At 42.4% G+C, this 21,524-nt stretch overlaps 1 protein-coding gene across 2 annotated transcripts in view; it reads right to left on the minus strand.

The window, feature by feature from the left end:
* Positions 1-21,524, minus strand: part of LTN1 (listerin E3 ubiquitin protein ligase 1) — a 160,428-nt gene that overhangs the window by 12,349 nt on the left and 126,555 nt on the right. For both annotated transcript variants that reach the window (XR_012241792.1, XM_073617090.1), the window contains exons 26-29: positions 19,436-19,607; positions 8,958-9,178; positions 6,469-6,663; positions 1,901-2,068 (exon numbers count right to left, since the gene is read on the minus strand). Coding sequence is in view for 1 of the 2 variants with exons in the window: in XM_073617090.1 (XP_073473191.1) it covers positions 1,901-2,068; positions 6,469-6,663; positions 8,958-9,178; positions 19,436-19,607 (756 nt within the window). In the remaining variant the exon portion in view is untranslated. The remainder of the gene's footprint in view (positions 1-1,900; positions 2,069-6,468; positions 6,664-8,957; positions 9,179-19,435; positions 19,608-21,524) is intronic.

Below are 21,524 nucleotides of genomic sequence, written 5' to 3' on the forward strand. Positions count from 1 at the left end.
GAACTGCGAGTACTGTACTAAAGGGCTCAACTCAAAAAGATTAAGTAGGATATTGCTGGCTTTAGCTCAAGAGAAATTACCACTGTAACAAAACAATCTTTTCTAGTGGGTTCACCCCTCTACTAGAAAACATGTGTTCTGTCAAGATTATTTGACACTAGAGGGGAGGAAAAACAAAACAGACAGTTTTGGCTTAAAAAGACAAATTTTAACAAGCAGACCCTAAAAATATATAGTCCCTCCTAATAAGGTAACTGAAAAAAACAAAAACAAAAGAAAAAAAACTCAAAAAAACAAAACAAAAAGAAAAATCTCTAGCCATAAGGTTATAATGGTCAAAGCGGTGTCTTTCTTTGGTCCGTGGCACTGTTGCATCCCCCATGTAGCTCATTTACGTTGCAGTCTAAGATACCTTTTTTAAGGCAGCCGAAAGATGACTATTTCCTTTCCTTCAACCACGGGTGGAAGGAAAGAAAATCGCAATCAGTGTCGATGTGGGAATGCCTGCCTATCGCTAAACTATTACGTTCTGGCAGCAGGGGAGCTCGGAGAGCCTTCCTAGCTGGCAGAACTCAATGACAGTCGCTGGAAGTAATCGCATCCTGGGACGTTTTTCAACCCACAGTTGTGCTCGTTTTATCTTCACTTATGTGAGTTGCCCATTTGCTGTTGCTATTAAAAGTTTTTATAAATTCTACACTTGGAGGCGGCTCTCTACCTTGTTTTATCCTCAGCTTCGCTGGAATTTTTGCTTCTATTCCTACCTGGTGGCAGCCCTAAGTATATGGACCATATCACTTACAATGAGACACCATTGTATAGGCCATCAGTTGAGACTGAACCAGCTGAAATTAATTTGCATCAACAAGGGGCAGGAGTGCTTTCTACTTACTGATAGATTTCAGCTGGTGTCTTGGCCTTCCATGCCTTTTTGCACCTCCCTCCATTTTATTACACACTTAATTCCTGAACTTATTTGTTTTGGTTTCTTTGTATTTTTGGATTGCATGGGTTGTTACAGACATGTGGTGAAAAATTCATGTCAATAGCACTTTTAGAAATATATTTACCTAGAAAAATTGTGTTCAATACTCTTTTTACCCACTGTATATATAAGCGATCAACAATTTCCAGTGAGTGAGCACCTCTTAAGGGGGCACTCCGGAATGTAGTTGTACCCAGTGCTGGTGAACAGAGGCACACTAGTTCTGTTCAGAACTTTAGCGACGATTAATGCACTTTATTTTGCACGTGGTCACTATTTATTTAAAACACGAGTGTTTACTAACCGTGGCACAGTTCACACTTGCTGATATTAGGGCATATATTTATATGGTTGTTATTAATATATTCATATCAATTTAATGCACAGAGGACTTTGGCATATATACTTGCTTATACTATACTTATTTGTGTATACATTATATTGTCAATAAAGAGGAGGTGTTTGGGATCTTACACCTTCTCTTAGTTACACTTTAGTCACTACAGTGCAATAGAAGGTGCACGTAAAATGGCAGCTGGGCATTTTAAGTAGCATAGAGCGGGTGTAATCCAAGTATTCACTGTCAAATCACAATAGCCACAGCAGAAGATTTGTCCATCCATGCTATAGGCATCGATATGTGTATAGCCAGCTTCAAATAGACGCTCAGTTCTATCCCCCCCCCCAATGGTGTGCATGGGGTGATAAGAAGGGTTCATAAGGAGGAATACATGCAAATGCACTTAGAACGTGTTAAAAATGAACAAGAAAACCTGGGTCACCTCTAATACTAACTTTGAGGAGCTATTTATATTGGTTTGGAGCTCTCGTCATAAATAAGGACACATTTTGTTATCCACAATGTTTTCATTATCCCAAGCAGAACACAGAAGAGTCTGCGGCTATAGCTCTTACCAGACACTCCGAGTGAAACTTCTTCTTGCAAGTCCGGCAGGCTTTCTTTGGAAGAGAGTAATTGGAACCATGAATCACAGAGAAGCAGATCATGCAATCTTCAACACCTTCAAATCTCTTGTCCACATTGTTCTTCCAGAGAGCGAGACCCTCCATTATACTTCCGTTCTGGGAAGAGCAGCGAGAAAAGAAGAAAATTTTGTAAATAGATACAATTCTGTTCTATAAACTGGACTATGCTAAAGTAGAACAGCATTTTAAGAATAATGAAATATCATTTGGCACATAACTATTGTTTAAAAGTGAACTCCAGGCACACAGCAAAATACACAGATAAAATTACATACAAGGGAGCCCTTTTACATGCCAAGGGATTCATATTTCTGTCCATCCTGTCCCAAGAATTGCACAGCTATGCTACACATCATAGCCCTGACTGGTAGGGTGGGAGATATGATTTTTCTCTTTTGCATTCAACTAACACTTACAGTGAGGGAAAAAGTATTTGATCCCCTGATGATTTTGTATGTTTGCCCACTGACAAAGAAATGATCAGTCTATAATTTTAATGGTAGGTTTATTTTAACAGTGAGAAAGAACAAAAATAGCCAGAAAAAATAATTTCAAAAATGTATAAACTGATTTGCATTTTAATGAGTGAAATAAGTATTTGACCTCTTCGCAAAACATGATTTAAAGGGTAACTCCACTTTTGTTGAGAAAAAAAACATTCCCCTCTGGGTTATCTATGTACATTGCAAGGATTATAACAACCTTTGTTATTCTGAAGAAATCCTTGTGTGTTTGTCTGTGCCTCTGTACTGAGTGGGTATAATGGGAGTGGTTTCATAATTAACTGTCAGGTGTGCAGCTGCAGGGCACTAATGAGGAAATCTGCTGGGCCTGCATCCCTTTAGGACGTGTTCCTATTGGAAACATCTCACCAAAAATGACATTTTTGTTGCAGGGAATGCCTGAAATCTGACTTGCATCTTAGGCAGACTTCTGGAAAAATTGGTGAGCCAATCACAGAAGCAGGAAATTATGTTTCTGGGGAGAGGACAGTACACACTCTGTGTACAGAACAACTCCAGGTAGCCATATTGCATTGCATTTACAGAAAATTACAGTGGCTGCAGATTTAAAAGGAAAGGTAATTTTTAATAACATTCAATTACAATATGATTAGTGTCGCAATTATATGTGCTATATTATTTTTTCTTTATTTGCTATTTTTTTCCCCACGAAAGTGGAGTTACCCTTTAGTACTTGGTGGCAAAACCCTTGTTAGCAATCGCAGAGGTCAGATGTTTCTTGTCATTGGCCACCAGGTTTGCACACATCTCAGGAGGGATTTTGTCCCACTTCTCTTTGCAGATCCTCTCCAAGTCATTAAGGTTTCGAGGCTGAAATTTGGTAACCCGAACCTTCAGCTCCCGCCACATATTTCTATGGGATTAAGGTATAGAGACTGGCTAGGCCAGCCCAGGACCTTAATGTGTTTCTTCCTGAACCAATCCTTTGTTGCCTTTGCCGTGTGTTTTGTGTCATTGTCATGCATCCACGACCCATTTTCATTGGCCTGGCTGAGGGAAGGAGGTTCTCACCCAAGATTTGATGGTACAAGGCCCCGTACATCGTCCCTTTGATGTGGTGAAGTTGTCCTGTCCCCTTAGCAGAAAAACACCCCCAAAGCATAATGCTTTCACCTCCATGTTTGACAGTGAGGATGGTGTTCTTGGGGTCATAGGCAGCATTCCTCCTCCGAGCAAGACGAGTTGAGTTGATGCCAAAGAGCTAAATTTTGGTCTCATCTGACCACAACACTTTCACCCAGTTCTCCTCTGAATCATTCAGATGTTCATTAGGGAACTTCAGACGGGCCTATACATGTGCTTTCTTGAGCAGGGGAACCTTGAGGGTGCTGCAGGATTTTAGTCCTTCACGGTGTATTGTGTTTTACCAAATTGTTTTCTTGGTGACTATGGTCTCAAATGCCTTGGGATCATTGACAAGATTCTCCCGTGTAGTTCTGGGCTGATCCCTCACCACTCTCTTGATCACTGAAACTCCATGAGGCGAGATCTTGCATGGAGTCCCAGAGCGAGGGAGATTGACAGCTATTTTGCGTTTCTTCCATTTGCGAATAATCGCACCAACTGTTGTCACCCTCTCACCAAGTTGCATGGCGATTGGTATTGTAGCCCATTCCAGCCTAGTGTAGATCTACAATCTTGCCGCTGACATCCTTGGACAGCTTTTTGGTCTTGGCCATGGTGAAGAGATTGGAATTTGATTGGTTGCTTCTGCGCACAGGTATATTTTATACAGGTAACAAGCTGAGATTAGGAGTACTCTCTTTAAGAGAGTGCACCTAATCTCAGCTCGTTACCTGTAAAGAAGACACCTGGGAGACAGAAATCTTGCTGATTGATAGGGGATCAAATACTTATTTCACTCATTAAAATGCAAATCAATTTATAACTTTTTTGAAATGCGTTTATCTGGATATTTTTGTTGTTATTCTGTCTCTCACTGTTAAAATAAACCTACCATTAAAATTATAAACATACAAAATCAGCAGGGGATCAAATATTTTTTTCCCTCACTGTACATGTCTGATTACTTCCCCAGCCTATCACTGGACAATGAAAAGAAAAACAGCACAATGAGCTCACCTCTCTGCTTTCATTTCCTATCAGCATGTCACTTGTTAGCACATGAGCAATACAACAAAACTAACTTGCTCTTTGTGCTGCTTTTTTCTTTTCCGAACGAGGCTCGGCTGTACAGAGGATTGCAAAAGTCTGTTACCAAATTTGAGGTACTTACACTGCTTATATTTAAAGTGACCCTGATGCTATACAAGAGTTTCCCATGTAAAGCATAACTATAAAATAAGTGTAAAGTCTTCCCTTTTAGCCACCTGTGCTGCCAAAAACCAATCCGAAAAACAGTCCCACAAGGTCTGCTGGAAAAACGTCATTTCTGGGGGTGTTGATCTCTTAGCATCCCTGCACCTCTTACTGATTCCTTCTGCTTACATTTAGGTCACCACTGAGTCCTGCAGTGAGCCAATGAAATCCATTGATAACCCAGGAGATTAACACTCCCAAAAATGTTTGATTCCTAACAGATTCTGGGGGACCATTTCTAAGGAACGGAGAGGTGTTTGGCGGTGTTAGACGTAGGAAAGGTATTTCAACTGCCCCCACTGGAAGTGTCCCCTCTATTACTGTTCTGAGGACAAAATCAAAACTTGAGATCTTCTTTTACAAACAACTGGGGCAGAGATAGCAATAAAAAATAGGTTTTCTAATCCAATGACACTATGTCTAAAACAAAAACAAAAAAAAGTTTTGCTTTTTTCAGGTTAAGCATCATAATCGCTATTCCCTTAGTTCAAAACATATGCATCTGATAATGCTGTCATTAAAAAAAAAAAGGAAAGGAAAAATGCAAAAGAAAAAAAGAATGGAAAATTAAAAAGAAAAGAAAAAGGTAAAGGAAAAAGGAAAAGAACAGAAAATGAAAAAGAAAGGAAAGGGAAAGGAAGAGAATGCAAAATGAAAAAGAAAGGAAAATGGGAAATTAAATTAAATGAAAGGAAAGGAATGGAAAATGAAAAAGAAAGGAAAGGGAAAGAGAAAAGGAAAAGAATGGAAAACGAAAAAAGGAAAAGAATGGAAAGGAGAGTGAAAAAGAAAGGGAAGGGAAAAGGGAAAAGAAAGGAAAAAAAAAAAGGGAAAGGAAAGGAAAGGAAAGGAAAGGAAAGGAAAGGAAAGGAAAGGAAAGGAAAGGAAAGGAAAGGAAAGGAAAGGAAAGGAAAGGAAAGGAAACAGAAAATAAGAAAAAAAAGAAAGGAAAGGAAAGGTAAAAGGTTAGGTAAAGGGGAAAAGGAAAAGAATGGAAAATGAAAAAGAAAGGAAAGGGAAAGTGAAAAAGAATGCAAAATTTAAAAAAAAAAGGAAAGGGAAAAGGAAAAATAAAGGAAGGGAAAAGGAAAAGGAAAAAGATCAGAAAATGAAAAAAACTAAGGTGAAATGAAAAGATCAGAAAATGAAAAAGAAAGGAAAGGGAAAGGGAAAAGGAAAAGAATGGAAAATGAAAAAGAAGGAAAGGAAAGACAAAATGGAAACGGGAAACGAAAGGAATGGAAAATGAGAAATAAAGGAAAGGAATGAACATGAAAATGAAAATGAAAAAAAGGAGGGAAGGGAGGGAATCGGGGAGGAATAAAATAATGCTTAAGTGCAGAAGGGAAGAAGGACTGGAAAGGAAGAAAATTAGAAATTAGAGAAGGAAGTGAGGAAACAAAAAAATTAGGGAAATAAAGTAGAACTAAATCAGGGTAAATACATGAAGAAGTGGAGGGGCAGGAAAGGAAACCGGCAGAAAGAAGAAAATAGATAATATGCTGATGGCATTAAATAGTAGAAACAAAATAATTCTCTTTAGCAAGACTTCATGTTTTGGCCACATCTTGACGGTGATATAGTCAATACATTTAATTTATCACGTCATTTTAAAATTCTAAGACAAACAGCATAAATAGTATTTTTACCTACCTGATGCGTAAGGTACGTGTTCAACTGCAGCATCCAATTCCGCCACTGCTGTACTGCCACGCCTACCCGGCGGCCGCTTTCTACAGTGATGGAGCTCAGGGGGTAGTTTTGGGGCAACTGGATAATGAGCTCTATGCAGATGTCATCAACAGAATAAGTGGCTATTACTTCCCGGGTAGTACGACTGGCTTTCACCTTAAGTACAAGAGGTCCAGGGTTACATTAAAATAAAAAAATTAAGTTTTTTGCAATCAAAAAAATACAAACCAGTTTTTTAAAAACACAATTTACCGTATTTATCGGCGTATAACAGGCACAGGAGTATAACACGCACATTCATTTTAAGAGGGAAGTTTCAGGAAAAAAACCCTTACATTTTAAATAAGGAATTTTGAAGCAAAATAAGGGTCGGTGCCCATCTGCAGCCTCACCATTGCCATCAATGCAGCCTGATCAGTGCCCATCTGCAGCCTCACAAGTGCCATCAATGCTGCCTTGGCATTGCCATCAATGCAGCAGCCTCACCATTGCCATCAATGCAGCAGCCTCACCATTGCCATCAATGCAGCCTGATCAATGCCAATCTGCAGCCTCACAAGTGCCTCATCAGTCCACATCAATGCAGCAGCCTCACCAATGCCATCAGCGCAGCCTGATCGATGCCCACCTGCAGCCTAGAGGGGACAGGGAGGGGGCGGGACGAGCGCCGACAGATTACATACAGTGAGAATCTCCTATGATAGACAGAACAGTGGTCCAATGACGGCCCAGGAAACAAGACTTCCTATTACAGAGGCCACCAAGTAAACAGGAGATTCTCACTGTATGTAATCTGACAGCGCTCGTCCCGCCCCCCTCCCTGTCCCCTCCGAGGCAGCTAAAATTGAAGTATTGGCATATAACACGCACACGCTATTTGCACCCGACTTTCATGGAGTGTTATATGCCAATAAATACAGTATTTATTAGCATACATTGCTTACAAAGCCTTCATGTCTGTCAATCAATGACAGCTCATTCTGGCCAGCCTTCTTGTAGGCATAACACAATTGCACAGGGAAGCTGCAAAAGAAATTAAAGTATAGAAAGAAGTCACAAAGAAGGCAGCAGTGTACTGCTCAGAGACCATGTTACATGCTACTTGTTTATTCTGGATTTGTTAGTCCTGCAATGGATAGCAGTGTGTCAGGAAAGCCCTGCTCAAAGAAATGTTCTTGCTTAAAGGAATGTGCATGTGCCCAGAAGGGACCATAGAACTGTGCTAAGCATTCGGACCCTGTGTGCATCTACACGAGCACGTGCTCATTAGTGTTCTGCACGTGCTCATTTGTGTGAGCGTGCTTGTTTGATGGATTTGGCGCCCTGGGGCCTATTTAAAGCCCTACAGGACTCAGATTCATTGCAGAGTGGTCGTCGGCTCCTTCTACTTGTGACCTGATTCTGTGTTCATCCATATCTTGATCCGGCTTGCTGTTCCCCAACTTCTGTTGCTGATGCTGGCTTGTTACCTGATCCTGCTTCCTGCCTGCCTTTCCAGTACTTCTGCTCACCTGACATGGACATTGGCCTGACTCTGTACTACTGCTGCACGGTTGTTGCTAACCACTGCCCGTATGACTACGCATCTGAGATCAAGAATCTGGCTGCTGCCAGCTGGTCTGCTTCAGCTCTGCATCTGCCAGCAAGATATTCTAAACCAGATCTCCTACATGAACCCATGATACTCTGTGCTTACTCTTGTTCTATCCTGTCATCATCCCCAGGGGAAAAAGTATAAGAGGTGTAAGGGCAGCCCTCTCGTCAACTCGGCCTCGACCAGGTACGCAACACAGTCTTTCTTCTACAGAAAAGCCATTGAAAACAATCTGGTTTCTATTCTCATCATTCACTCTTAGAATTATATTGATTTGTCAGACAAAATCTTAATTTACAATTGTGTATTTGGCTTCCAACTTCTTTGTGCATGTTGCAAACCCACTTGAATCAGTGAACCCTACATGAGGAATCTTACCATAAATAATCTTTTCATTCCAAGTGGGTATTTAAAATGAATGATAATAGAAGAGGCAATTGTGTTCTGCTGGCTTTAATGTCAAACTTTAATCTACACTGGTATACAAGCTTACAAAATAAATGTGCAAACAATATAATTAGAATGCAGTTTTAAAACGGCTTTCCTTATCCTCTCAAAATCAAATATTTTTTACATTTTTTTTTTCCTTCCAGGGAACGCTCCCTTTTCACACTTTTTCAGGACCCCTTACTTTCTTTCTGGACAGTGCTGATTGGCCCTGTGCTGATCACATGCACCGTCCCAAAAAAACTGCATATACAAACTGCATATACAGACTGATTTTTACTGTCTACATTTTATACTGTAGACAGTATAAAAATAAACTGTGTGAGCTTACTGCACTGATTCCACCAGGAATAAAAGTTAAAATACGGTGTATCACAAACGTTTTCTTAAAAGAAAGAACCCAACTTACCGTCATTCCATCAAAGACTTGAGTACTGAATTGTACAGAGCATATTTCCTGGGAAGACAGCACTCCACTGACATACTTGGTAGTGAATTTGTCCACAACGCTAAAAATCCTTTTCTCACAACTATTCCACCATAGTCGGACCATGGCAGGCAAATCCTTCAGTGTGATGTGATAAACACTACAGGCCAGATGAGGGATCTCCCATTGCAGTGTGGATGAATCTAGGATGTAATAATACATTATTGAGCCTTAAAAGTATTTATTGTCTAGCCACTAATATTCTTCCATTAAATTCACAAAAAAAATTCAGAAGAAAACAAAAAATTCAGCATTCTGAACCTCAGAGTCGCTTGGCCAATGAAGACGGAGACAAGCAGATACAGGAATAACAAATTTAAAGCTGAACTCCCGGGAAAGGAAAAATGCTCTCTTGTAGTGTAGCTGCCCCCACATTGCAAGTGTTAAAGTGATTGGAAAGGTTTGTTTGTTTTTTCCCAACAACAAACATGTTATACTTACCTGCTCTGTGCAATGATTTTGCACAGAGCGTCCCCGATCCTCTTTTCTGGGGTGTCCTGGCGGCGCTCCTGTCCCCTCTCATCTTCGAGTGCCCCCACGGAGAGCCGCATTCCATGGGGGCACCCGTGTGGGCACGCTCCTAAGTCCTGCTGCTGCATCCATTGACACAGACAGCAGGAATCAGCCCCTTCCCCACGTCACTGGATTTGATTGACAGCATATCAATCTATCCAATGAGGACCCGAGACAGCGGCTGGAGCTGCTGGGCTCATGCGCGTTGCTGGAACAATTGTGTTCAGGAAAGAAAAAGGGGGGCTCTGGGGGGCAGCTGCAGCACAGAAGGTTTTTCAACTTAATGCATTAAGGTGAAAAACCACAGGACTTTACAACCCCTTTAAACGCTCATTTAGGTCTAGGAGGCTGAAAAATGCAGATTTAAATTCCGATCCATCCTGCAAGCTCCTCCCAGGCTGAAAGACCTGTCCCCTCCAGCAGTCGCAAGTTCTCGATCATCAACTCCAGTGCAGAACACACAACCCTGCAATGGACATGATGTGTTCGAGACAGTCCACTGCTGAACAGTAGGGGAGTAGAGCAGAGGGCCAGCACCTGGGGGAACAGAGAACTGGATAGGTAAAACGTAAAAAGCTTTTTGCTGCCCCCTAGACCTAAACAAGCATTTTACCCTTGCAGTGCAGGGGCAGCCCCACTGCAAACGAGCATTGTTTGGAGATGGGATTTAAGGTAAACCTACAAAGGCAAGGGTTTGCATGATTTTGCTGCATTGGTTATCTGTGTTTGTCCAAGATGCAATGACTAGTGAACTCCACACACAAAAAAAAAAACAGACTGACAACGCTGTACAATGAAACAGCACCTGATTTTACTGAGCTCTCTTTTGCAGAGGAACATTGGAAGCTAATATACAAGACAGATTTTGGGTACTTCTACTAGCAGTATTAAAAAAACAATATTTGGTTTTGCTTCAACAAATACATTACGGTTATAACTGGAACATGTGTATGCGGGCTACTACCTCCTGTGTAATATGCCTGGTCAGCCTCAAGAACATGGCACTCAGCCTGGGAAGTCTCTGCAAACCTCCATGTGCAGTCTGTTGTTTAATTAATGCAGGTGAACCACAGTCAAAAAAGCCAACACGTTTCGGCCATCAGGCCTTCGTTATGGCTCATATTTGATTTTGCGTTAACAAATACATTACAGTTAAAACAGGTAGATTTCTATTGTTGCTCATTGCTGCGGTCTGTCACCCAGTCCTTGTTCCATTAACATGTTCATTCCACATAAAACTCAGACCAATGTTTCTTAAACTATGGTTGAGAACCCAAACTGGGTCGCAGATGTGTTTGTGATGGTTTGCCACATGATAAAAGGTTGCCTAAATGTTAAAAGGAAACTACAAAAAAATGGCACCTGCAGTGTGTTATACACTCATTTGTCTTTGCTGAGATTTTGGTAATCCTCTTTATCTCTATGATAACACTTTTCTTATTTGGGTTGTGGAGGATGCAGGAATCCTCCCCGCTGTGTCATTGTATTCTGACAATGAGACTCACCAATTGGCTGCATGCGCTGATCAAAGCAAAATTTTTCAACAAGCCAGTTCATGAAAAGTCAATCAATAGATCAACTTCTCATGAAAAGGAACAGCCATAGATGGGTAGAGATTTGGCCGGTTCCTGCTGAACCAGATGAATTTCGATCCATCTATGGCCAGCTACACTAGAAAGTATAGATCCCTTCCCTTACAAATACTGGGATTTTTGTTACTCGCCGTAAAATCCCTTAAGAGCTGTGTTCATCAGCGAATGCAAAAGAAATGCATTTCACCCTATCATGCTTTATTAAAACCTAACTTCAGGGAGATTCACCCCTGCTTTTCATCTCTTACACCAGGATTAGAAATGAGATAAGCCCAAGTCACTAGTAAAGGGAAGTACAGAAAGCAATAAAGAGGTCTTTTAACCCTTCTTCGATCCACTTAAAAGGGATAATATTGTCCTTATTGGGTAGACCACTTAGCTGTCCCACTTGCTCACGGGTCACTGAGACCGGAAGCCAAAAATAAATGTCCCCAGTGGGGATATAGGTAATAATAAAGGACTAACAGAGGTTCTAAGCTTTCCACCCACAGTATCCAATTTTAAACAAAAAATAAAATTAAAAAAATTGTATAAGCTGGGCCTCTTGCATAGATGTCAGCACATATATCTATTTATACACAAGCATCTTATATCTCTTGGGCTGTGTGAACTGCACACCTAAATTTACAGGTCTGTCTGCCAGCCAAAGAAAAAGCAAAAAGGTTCTCGCATACCTAGTTGGACTTTGCACTTAAAGCTGAACTCCAAGCAAACAGATAAAATACATTTAAAGTTGTTATAATGGCAGAAGGTTTTTTTTATCTTAATGAATTCTATGCATTAAGATAAAAAAAAAAAAAAACTTCTGTGTGCAGCAGCCCCCCCCAACATTTTTACCTGAGCCCCATCCCCTAGCCAGCGATGTGCACAAATGCCTCGGTCGTCTGGGGCACTCCTTCCTGATTGGCTGAGACACAGCAGTAGTGTCACTTGCTCACGCTGCTGTCAAAGTCAATTAGCCAATCAGGAGAAAGAGGGGGCGGGGCTGAACCACGGCTCTGTCTCTGAATAGACGCACTGCGCTGCAGCTCGGTTCAGGTGCGCCCGTAGTAAGCTGCTTGGTGTTGGGGCACTCGACAGGAGGGAGGGGCCAAGAGAGCCAAAGAGGGACCTGAGAAGAGGAGGATCTGGGCGGGCTGCTCTGTGCAAAACCACTACACAGAGCAGGTAAGTATAACATGTTTGTTATTTTCATACAAAAAAAATGAGACTTTACAATTACTTTAAAGTGGAGTTCCACCCCAAAAAAAAAAAAAAAAAAATCATTAATGTGCATGAAATAATACAAAGAAAAACATTTGGAGAATTTTTTTTTTTTTTTACTTACCTTTTTATGCCTGTTGCTATGTGGTCCCTTGAAATCTTCCTTCATTACCTCGGCTCCTTACATCACTTCCCTCGGTGCCTGCGCTCGCTACTGCTCCTGGGAGATGTGTGTCATCATTTCCCAGGAGACAATGGGCAGCGCCGAGGGCTAGGTTGCCATAACAACAGGGCGGGCACTTCCGACGCTGCCGCCCGTTGTTATGGTAACCTGTATACTTTACAGCGCCGCTACGGCGCATTACTGCGCATGCACGAGAACGGGGCGGTGCATGCTGGTCGCTCAACTGCACCGTATCCCGGAAATAAATGCTTGTGGTTAAGTTTTTTTTTGGGTATTAAACGCGGCATCGGGGGACGAATTGCGGCAAAAACGTGAGTATTACATGGCAATATATTAACTTCAGAATTTTTTTTTTTTTTTTTAAATTGTTAAATGTCGTTGGAACTCCGCTTTAAGGTAGCTGTTTTTTCCTGCCAGAGGATTTGTATTTCTGTCCATTCAGTTATGAGTTTGACACACAGTTCTGACGTACAGCATAGGGAAAGCACAGAACATAATTTTTACTTTTCTGCAGTTCATAACTCCTACAGGCTTTGTCCTTGCTCCAGCCTGCAATTGGCCAGTGAAGGAGAAGCAGCAGACTGAGGAGCTCACGTCCGTCACGTTGCTCTTTCCTCATACCAGCATATTACTTTAACAGCAGCACATTTAATTGTCTCCTTGTGCTGCTTTTCCTGCTCTCAGTCAGAACTTTGCTGTACTGTAAAGGAAAGATTCTGACCATTCTCAAATTCAAATACTTACTTTGGATGCATTAAAAAAAAAAAAAAAAAAAACGTATAAAGCTCACTCAGAACAGCCATGAGGCATATGTGTGGTCCTGATTCATGGCGCCATGCCATATAATGGGGGGACCAAGGGAGGAAACAGCATCTTTAGTAAGTTATTATCGTTATATTTTCTAATTGTGTCTGTCATTATTTTAAATAAATGTTACACTTATAAATATTTGTGTAATCTCTCTTTGCACATAACGAACACAATCCCAAAAACAAATTCTAAGGCATTATGAATACTTAACTCACTCCGGCAGGTGCTTTCTTCCTTTCCAGCTTATGGACAGTCCATTGTACTTGACGGCATCAGCTTGCAACTGTGTCCCGGAGTGCCCTATAGAAGAGGCCTAACGGAACCAGTTGCACAGATGGATGGAGTCTGCCAGAGTGAGGTGTAAGGTAAGTATTGCATCTTTTTCTTTTAGAGCGGGGGTCTCCAAACTTTCTAAACAAAGGGCCAGTTTACTGTCTTTCGAACTTTAGGGGGTCGGACTGTGACCAGTGGGGGAAGAAAATGTCTCGGCGTCAGTGGGTGTAAACAATGCCCCATCATTAGTATTAGGGGGAGAAATAGTGCCCCATTGTTGGTATCAATGGGAGGAGTAGTGTCCCATAATTGGTGTCAGTGGGAGGAATAGTGTCCCATCACTGGGATCAGTGGCAGTAATGGTGCCCCATCAATGGGAGGAATAGTACCCCATCATTGGTGTCAGTGGCAGTAATGGTGACCTATCATTGGTATCAATGGGAGGAATAGTACCACATCGTTGGTGTCATTGGGAGGAATAGTGCTCCATCATTGGTGTCATTGGGAGGAATAGTGCCCCATTCATTGGTGTCATTGGGAGGAATAGTGCCCCATTCATTGGTGTCATTGGGAGGAATAGTGCCCCATTCATTGGTGTCATTGGGAGGAATAGTGCCCCATTCATTGGTGTCATTGGGAGGAATAGTGCCCCATTCATTGGTGTCATTGGGAGGAATAGTGCCCCATTCATTGGTGTCATTGGGAGAAATAGTGCCCCATTCATTGGGAGAAATAGTGCCCCATTCATTGGTGTCATTGGGAGGAATAGTGCCCCATTCATTGGTGTTAGTGGCAGAAATAGTGCCCCATCATTGGTGTCAATGGAAGGAATAGTACCCCATCAGAATAGTGCCCCATCATTGGTGTCAGTGTCATAAATAGTACCCCATCATTGGTGTCCCTGGGAGGAATAGTGAATCCTCACTGATGTCAAGGGGAGGAATAGTGTTCCATAATTGGTATCAGTGACAAGAACAGTGTACCATAATTAGTGTCAGTAGGAGGAATAGTGCCCAAATAATGATGTCAGTGGTAGGAATAGTGCCCCATCATTGGTGTCATTGGGAGGAATAGTGCCCCATCATTGGTGTCATTGGGAGAAATAGTGCCCCATTCATTGGTGTCAGCGGAAGGAATGGTGCTCCATCATTGGTGTCAGTGGGAGGAATAGTGCCCCATCACTGGTGTCAGTGGGAGGAATAGTGCCCCATCATTGGTGTAATTGGGAGGAATAGTGCCCCATCATTGGTGTCATTGGGAGGAATAGTGCCCCTCATCACTGGCGTGATTGGGAGGAATAGTGCCCCATCATTAGTGTCATTGGGAGGAATAGTGCCCCATCATTAGTGTCATTGGGAGGAATAGTGCCCCATCATTAGTGTCATTGGGAGGAATAGTGCCCCATCATTAGTGTCATTGGGAGGAATAGTGCCCCATCATTGGTGTGATTTGGAGAAATAGTGCCCCATCATTGGTGTCAGTGGAAGAAATAGTTCCACATCATCGGTGTCCCTGGGAGGTATAGTGCCTCATCATTGATGTCAAGGGGAGGAATAGTGTTCCATAATTGGCATCAGTGGCAAGAATAGTGCACCATAATTAGTGTCAGCAGGAGGAATAGTGCCCAAATATTGATGTCGGTGGGAGGAATAGTGTCCCATCATTGATGTCGGAGGCAGGAATAGTGTCCCATCATTGATGTCGGAGGCAGGAATAGTGTCCCATCATTGATGTCGGAGGCAGGAATAGTGTCCCATCATTGATGTCGGAGGCAGGAATAGTGTCCCATCATTGATGTCGGAGGGAGGAATAGTGTCCCATCATTGATGTCGGAGGGAGGAATAGTGTCCCATCATTGATGTCGGAGGGAGGAATAGTGTCCCATCATTGATGTCGGAGGGAGGAATAGTGTCCCATCATTGATGTCGGAGGCAGGAATAGTGTCCCATCATTGATGTCGGAGGGAGGAATAGTGTCCCATCATTGATGTCGGAGGCAGGAATAGTGTCCCATCATTGATGTAAGTGGGAGGAATGGTGTCTCATTGGTGTCAATGGGAGGAACAGTGTCCCATCATTGATATCAATAGAAAGCATAGTGTCCCGTTGCCGGTACAAGTGGCAGGAACTATCCAACTGTTGCTGACTGTGTGGAGAATACTCCAAGGGCCAGATAAAATCAAGCAAAGGGCCACATCTGGCCCCCCGGGCCGCAGTTTGGAGACCACTGTTCTAGAGTTAATGAGCTTTTAAACATTACAGTGCATGCCCTATTGCAATTGTACTACTTTGGTAAATCTTGGAGTTGGGCTTTAAAGATGTATTAATGAACACAGCACTGCATTCATCTTCATCATACTTCTCTTCTTGGAGTTTAGCTTTCATGATAAACAGGCACAATCCTCACAGCTTTATCATGTGATGCAAACAAGATCCCGTCATGGGAATTGCCCATCACAGTAAATCCTGCTTACCAAATCTACCTCTTATCTGCTATCTTGACAGCACTTCACTTCATTTACTTCTCACTTGCTAAGTTCTCACATTTGTTGAATTGTCTGGACATGTGCTGTCATAATTCCAGCTCTAATGTTAGGACATTTTCCCGTTAATAAATGCAAACGAGAATTTGATGATTACTGCTTGGCTGATAATTGCCTTGTTATCAATGTTTTTCGGTTGGCTCGGCAATGACATGTATTTGGATAGAAAGTGAATATCAAAATCACGTGTGTTCAATTCTAACTAAACATAATCAGTAACCTTTGACGATTTACATAAATATCTGTCCACGGTTTACACTATAATGATATTATCTCACTATGGTGATGATGACATTTGGGGAGAGGATTATGGAACATTTACACGTGATTTCTCTAACAGCTTTCCGTACCCAAAACATTTTTGAAGACTATTTTCCTGGATCTATGCCCTTAAAACTGTACTTTACAGCAAATGGCAAGGCTAATACAAAGGTACTTGTATGTGTTATGCCTTATCCTCACATTATAGAAGTGAGGTCAAAGACTGAAAAACAATACATAAAGTACTTTTTTGGGTAGATCACATGATCACATTCCTCCCTCTTATGTTGAATCCCTGCAGCGGTTGTGGGTGGGGATCTCTGCAGTGTTACAAGGTGGTGCTGGCTGTGACAGGGGATCAACTCCTTCATAGTCACAACCTTAAAGTGGTACTAAACCCACAACAGTAAAACCAGTCTCTATATGCAGTAAAGCATGCTTGTTATACTCACTGTGGAACCTAATGGGGTAATCCTGCACATTGTGTTAAAAGCCTGTTTGATCCTGTCTTCTCTGATCCTCCCCTTTTTCCACTGCCCCAATCCATCTGCTGATAGCACAGTGCCCAAGGAGGCACTCTGCACATGCTCAGTTTGGTGTGTATTGCAAGAGATTTTTTTAAAATTTTTTTTTTGGGAGGGTGCATGTGATCAACACAGGGCCAATCAGCACTGTCTAGACAGAGAATCAGGGGTCAGGCAGCCTCATAGGACAGTCAGAGGAGAATGAAAACCCATCTCATAAGCTTTAACCAGTGCTCGGCCGGATACCGATAGAAGTCACAAGACTGCTATATACTGCCAACAAGAAAAGTTATTTAGTAGTTTTGATTTAAAATGTACTAAAATAATTGCATTTCCATGTTCTGTGTACTGTAGGAGACCAGATATAGTGAATGCAGGGCCTTGGGTTTAGTGACACTTTAAGGAGGTGGAGAAGGAACACTAACCCCGGTTCACACCTATGCGAATTAGAGGTGCGTTTCCGCACCTCTAATTCGCATAGCAGGAGAATGTGACTGGCTCCCTATGGAGCCAGTTCACATATCTCCGGGGCGGCTGCGGTGCGCACTGCACAAAAACGCTGTGCGTCTTTGGCTGCGTTTCAGGGCCGAATTCAGGCATAGAATCGGCCCTGATTCGTCCCTGAAACGGTGAACAGGGACGCACAGCGCTCCTGTGCGATCCGCAGCCCGTTGTGGTGTGAACCTGGGCTGAAAGTGTTGTCAGCCATAAGCAGGAAGTGCCTTAACTCTAATTACTGTCAGGATCAACAGTTCTGAACCAGAAAACTGCGTGCCATTTGGCATACGGATACTAAAATATTTGGAGGAGTTCTAGTTTTGCAGACAATTTTCGAAATAAGCCGATACATACATTAACACATTTTCTTCTCTGAAAAAATTGATTCCACCTCATTTAAGGGGCAGCAAACTTTCTAGCTTTACATTTTTTTATGTACACAACAATGGAATTAGTCAACATAAAAAACCCTATTATTGTAAATACATAAACTTTACTTCTCTATGAAACCTGTGACAGTGGCAACCACACTTGCTCCATATATAATGCAGCCTCTATTTCCTGCTTAGCCATACTGCATGATTGTGTCCATTTATACACCATGAATTGCAAGCAGTGTATCTCAATTTGACTTTGTATTAGCCTCTTTCCCTCATATGTTCTCCAATTCATATTGGAAGAAGGAGAAGCAGTAGGTTGTATTACAGTGCTCATATTGCCAGGGTACAAGCTCCTAGGGATAGAGAACAGCCTGTCAGGGCATTTCCAACTGGGTGCAAAATAAAGGTCTTGACGGCTTTAGGAGCCTTATAAGACTCGAGGCCAGAAACAGCACTAGTAGATGCAACATGCTAAAGATGCCCATAGATGGATGTTTTTTTTTTTTTTTCATTCAACCAGAATTCTCTATTCGGACAGTGGGGAGACTTCCCCGCCGTCAGAATACACAGATCAGCACTGCAGTTAATACCCTGCAGAACTGATTGATTGAAAAATTTTCAGCAGGTCGGTTGTACAGAAGGCAGTTGGCAGATCAACTTCTATATAACCACAACGGCCATACATGGATTGAAATTTGCTGGGTCCCTGCTGAACTGGCTGAATTTTAACCATCCATGGGCAGTTTTAGCCTCAAGCTAATGTGTGCACCTTTATACCTGTTAAAAAAAAAAAAATAGTAGTGTGCACCACATCAGTAAAAAACAAAACCTTTGGGAGCAATCAACCATAGACTGACTCCTCAGGGGAAAGTTCATTAAAAAGACTTGAGAAAGGTCTTCGGGGTCGATAGCTTAGAAGCTAAGGCCCCTTTCACACGGGTTGACCGATCAAGTCCGCTTGTCAGTTTTTTAGGTGGACTCGATCAGACCATCCATTGCTCGCTGTGGAGTGGTGGGTGTAAATGGACATGTGTTGGTTAACACCTGCCGACATTCGATTCGATCTGCAAAAAACAGAAGGATGGGAGATCCGTTCCCCATACATCTGACAGATGGGAACGAATGAAAGTTGTATGAAAACGGACAGGTGACCGCCCAATGAGGAGAGCAGGCTATGTCTGTGTCCACTGCGCATAAGCGTAGTGGACACGGACCTGTCATCCGCCTGCTCAGCGGGGATCAGTGGACAGATCCCCTGCTGGGAGGAGACCCCAAAAATCAAAGGTCAGCTGGTCTCCAGGCTACAGACGACCCCAACCATTAGTGGAGAATGTGTTAGGGCCACCCGATATCCGCCAAACGTGCAAGCAAGTGGTACAGAGGGCAAAGTCGTCACCTCAAAAGTGTGCTGCAGTTCTTCACTATCTAATCAAAGGCTGTGGCCAAGTTGTACTTGTGAACTACACAAGAGGAAAATACAGTCACACATCTGGCTGTGCTGTGTGGTAGGGATGTCTTAATCACAAGACTGCTTGGAAAGAATAGCAAACCCTTTAGCAGGTAAAAATGTATAGTTTATCTATTAGATATGTGTGTTCCTTTAATATGATCCCAACTCACCTTTTACATTTAGGGTTAATTCCTCAGTGAAGAACGTTTTAGGGTCTTTACAAAGTGCATCGCTCGATTGTCCAGGAAGAACAGGCGTATGAGGCATTAGCTTGAACAGGTTGTAAAGCAGTTTATTTAAGCTCTTGGTCTTCCGCAGGTACTGTGAGTAGAGTGCTCGCAGCTGGAAAGGGAAAGATGAGGTTTATCAATGTCCACCATAAAAATAGGTGAATTAAAGTGTCTAATGTACTTTTACCACCAAAAGCTCCAGACAAATAAAAAATACCAAAGCTCCTATGTATTCACAAAAAAGAATAAAAATATGTATTAAATGCAACTAATTGTAGGTTTACGTTCTACATTAAAAAAGCACTTTCATAGAATACTCTAGGGCCCTTTATGGACCTTAAAATGAACCTACTAAAACATGTCCATTTCTAAGAGCCATCCTTAACACGGGTGAGCAATGATTTACACTGAGAAACCTGTCAGCTATTTTCCATCTATTAAAAGCTTCAGTAGCAGATTTCTAAAGCCAGTCTGAGCCTCTACCTCATCCCTAAAGCCATGCAAAAAGGTGTTTGTATTTTTCAGCAGGCGGGCATTATTATGGACAGCCCCGCATAGCTGCTAGAACTCCTGCACTCACTCCATAGACACATGTGGGGCTTATTTACAACGGAGAGTGCCCATAACCATCTGTCTTCTGCATAGCCTTCATGTTATGGCCCATTCATAAAGTGTAGCCCGCTGCGATAAGCCTGGGGCACATCACAGAGTTCTCTCTGCTAAAGGCATGAATGGAGGAAAGACAGGCCATGTATCTGGACACTCCTGATGACCCTTCTTCTCCCTCTTAATAATTTTGATACTCTGAAGCAGAGCACAGTGCACACTTGCAAAGTACACTGCTTTACCATGTTAATTTCAAAGATAATATTAAGCATATTTTAATATGCAGCTTACATTAAGGTTCTGGCACTTCCATTGAGAGGAAAAAACACCTTTTCCTGTCTCCAAAATGTTCTCCTGCATTGTCACACACTCTAAAAACTTAGAATACTATTGTTTGTGCCAACGCACAGACATGGTCCACTGTTCTCACCATCAGGAAACCCTCCCTGCAAAAGGACATGCAGCCATTCGCTAGACTGCATGTAGACAGGAAGCGGAGGAAATAGGCTTAAGGAGATTTGCAGTGCTGATATGCAACAGATATGCAAAAGACTAAAAACATTAACCTCTTGCCGACCAGGTAAGGCATTTAAGGCATATGTGTGGCACAACAGAGGTAATCCTTAATGCCCACATGCCACATCCATAGCTGAAGTTTCTGGGCTGAGAGCACACTTACTGTTCACTCCTAGCACAGTCACCAAGCTGTTACCGACAGCTCCCAGTCTCCGTTTACGACTGGAAGCTGGGAGGATGAGCTCCCAATCATGTGACCGCTGGCAGCCATCTTGCCTCCTGGCATTAAGCCCCAGTTAAACTACAATGAGGCAGGAAGGGGTTCAAAAATGACAAATCTTTATTGTTTCAGCAAACCAAACACCATCCTGTTAGGTGCTGGATCTACTTTAAATCTCTCAGAAGTCCTCTCTAAGTGGGAGTCAGACCTTGGCACTCAATTCACTGACTCTCAGAAGGAGAAGAAACTTCATTTTGCCCAGAAGTCCTCCATAGTTACTAGAGTTTAAGAGACTTGTTACAAGATTGTGACCCGATAGTACAGGGTACCCACTAATCTGGACCATTTCTTCCCTCAATTTCCTAGTCTGTGTTGGCGGTGTGGCAGTGCAGAGGGAACGATGCTGCACATCTTCTGAGACTGTCGTAAACGCGGGCCTTTTTGTCGCGAGGTGATCTCCACAAACACCTGACAAATGTTAATCTAGAGGGGAACCTCGCGGCTTGCCTGCTCCATCTTTCAGAGCGACCGATCAAGACATACAAGGCCCCCCTCACTATTCAGTTATTGAATGCAGCCAAGGCATGCATCCCCCTCTGTTGGAAATTGGAGAAACCGCTATCAAAATCCCTGTGGTTTTCTAAAGTGAACAAACAGATATGGAGGATCTCACCGCTACCTTGCGCA

The sequence above is a fragment of the Aquarana catesbeiana genome, linkage group LG02, assembly GCF_042186555.1.
Source record: "Aquarana catesbeiana isolate 2022-GZ linkage group LG02, ASM4218655v1, whole genome shotgun sequence".
Classification (NCBI taxonomy): domain Eukaryota; kingdom Metazoa; phylum Chordata; class Amphibia; order Anura; family Ranidae; genus Aquarana; species Aquarana catesbeiana.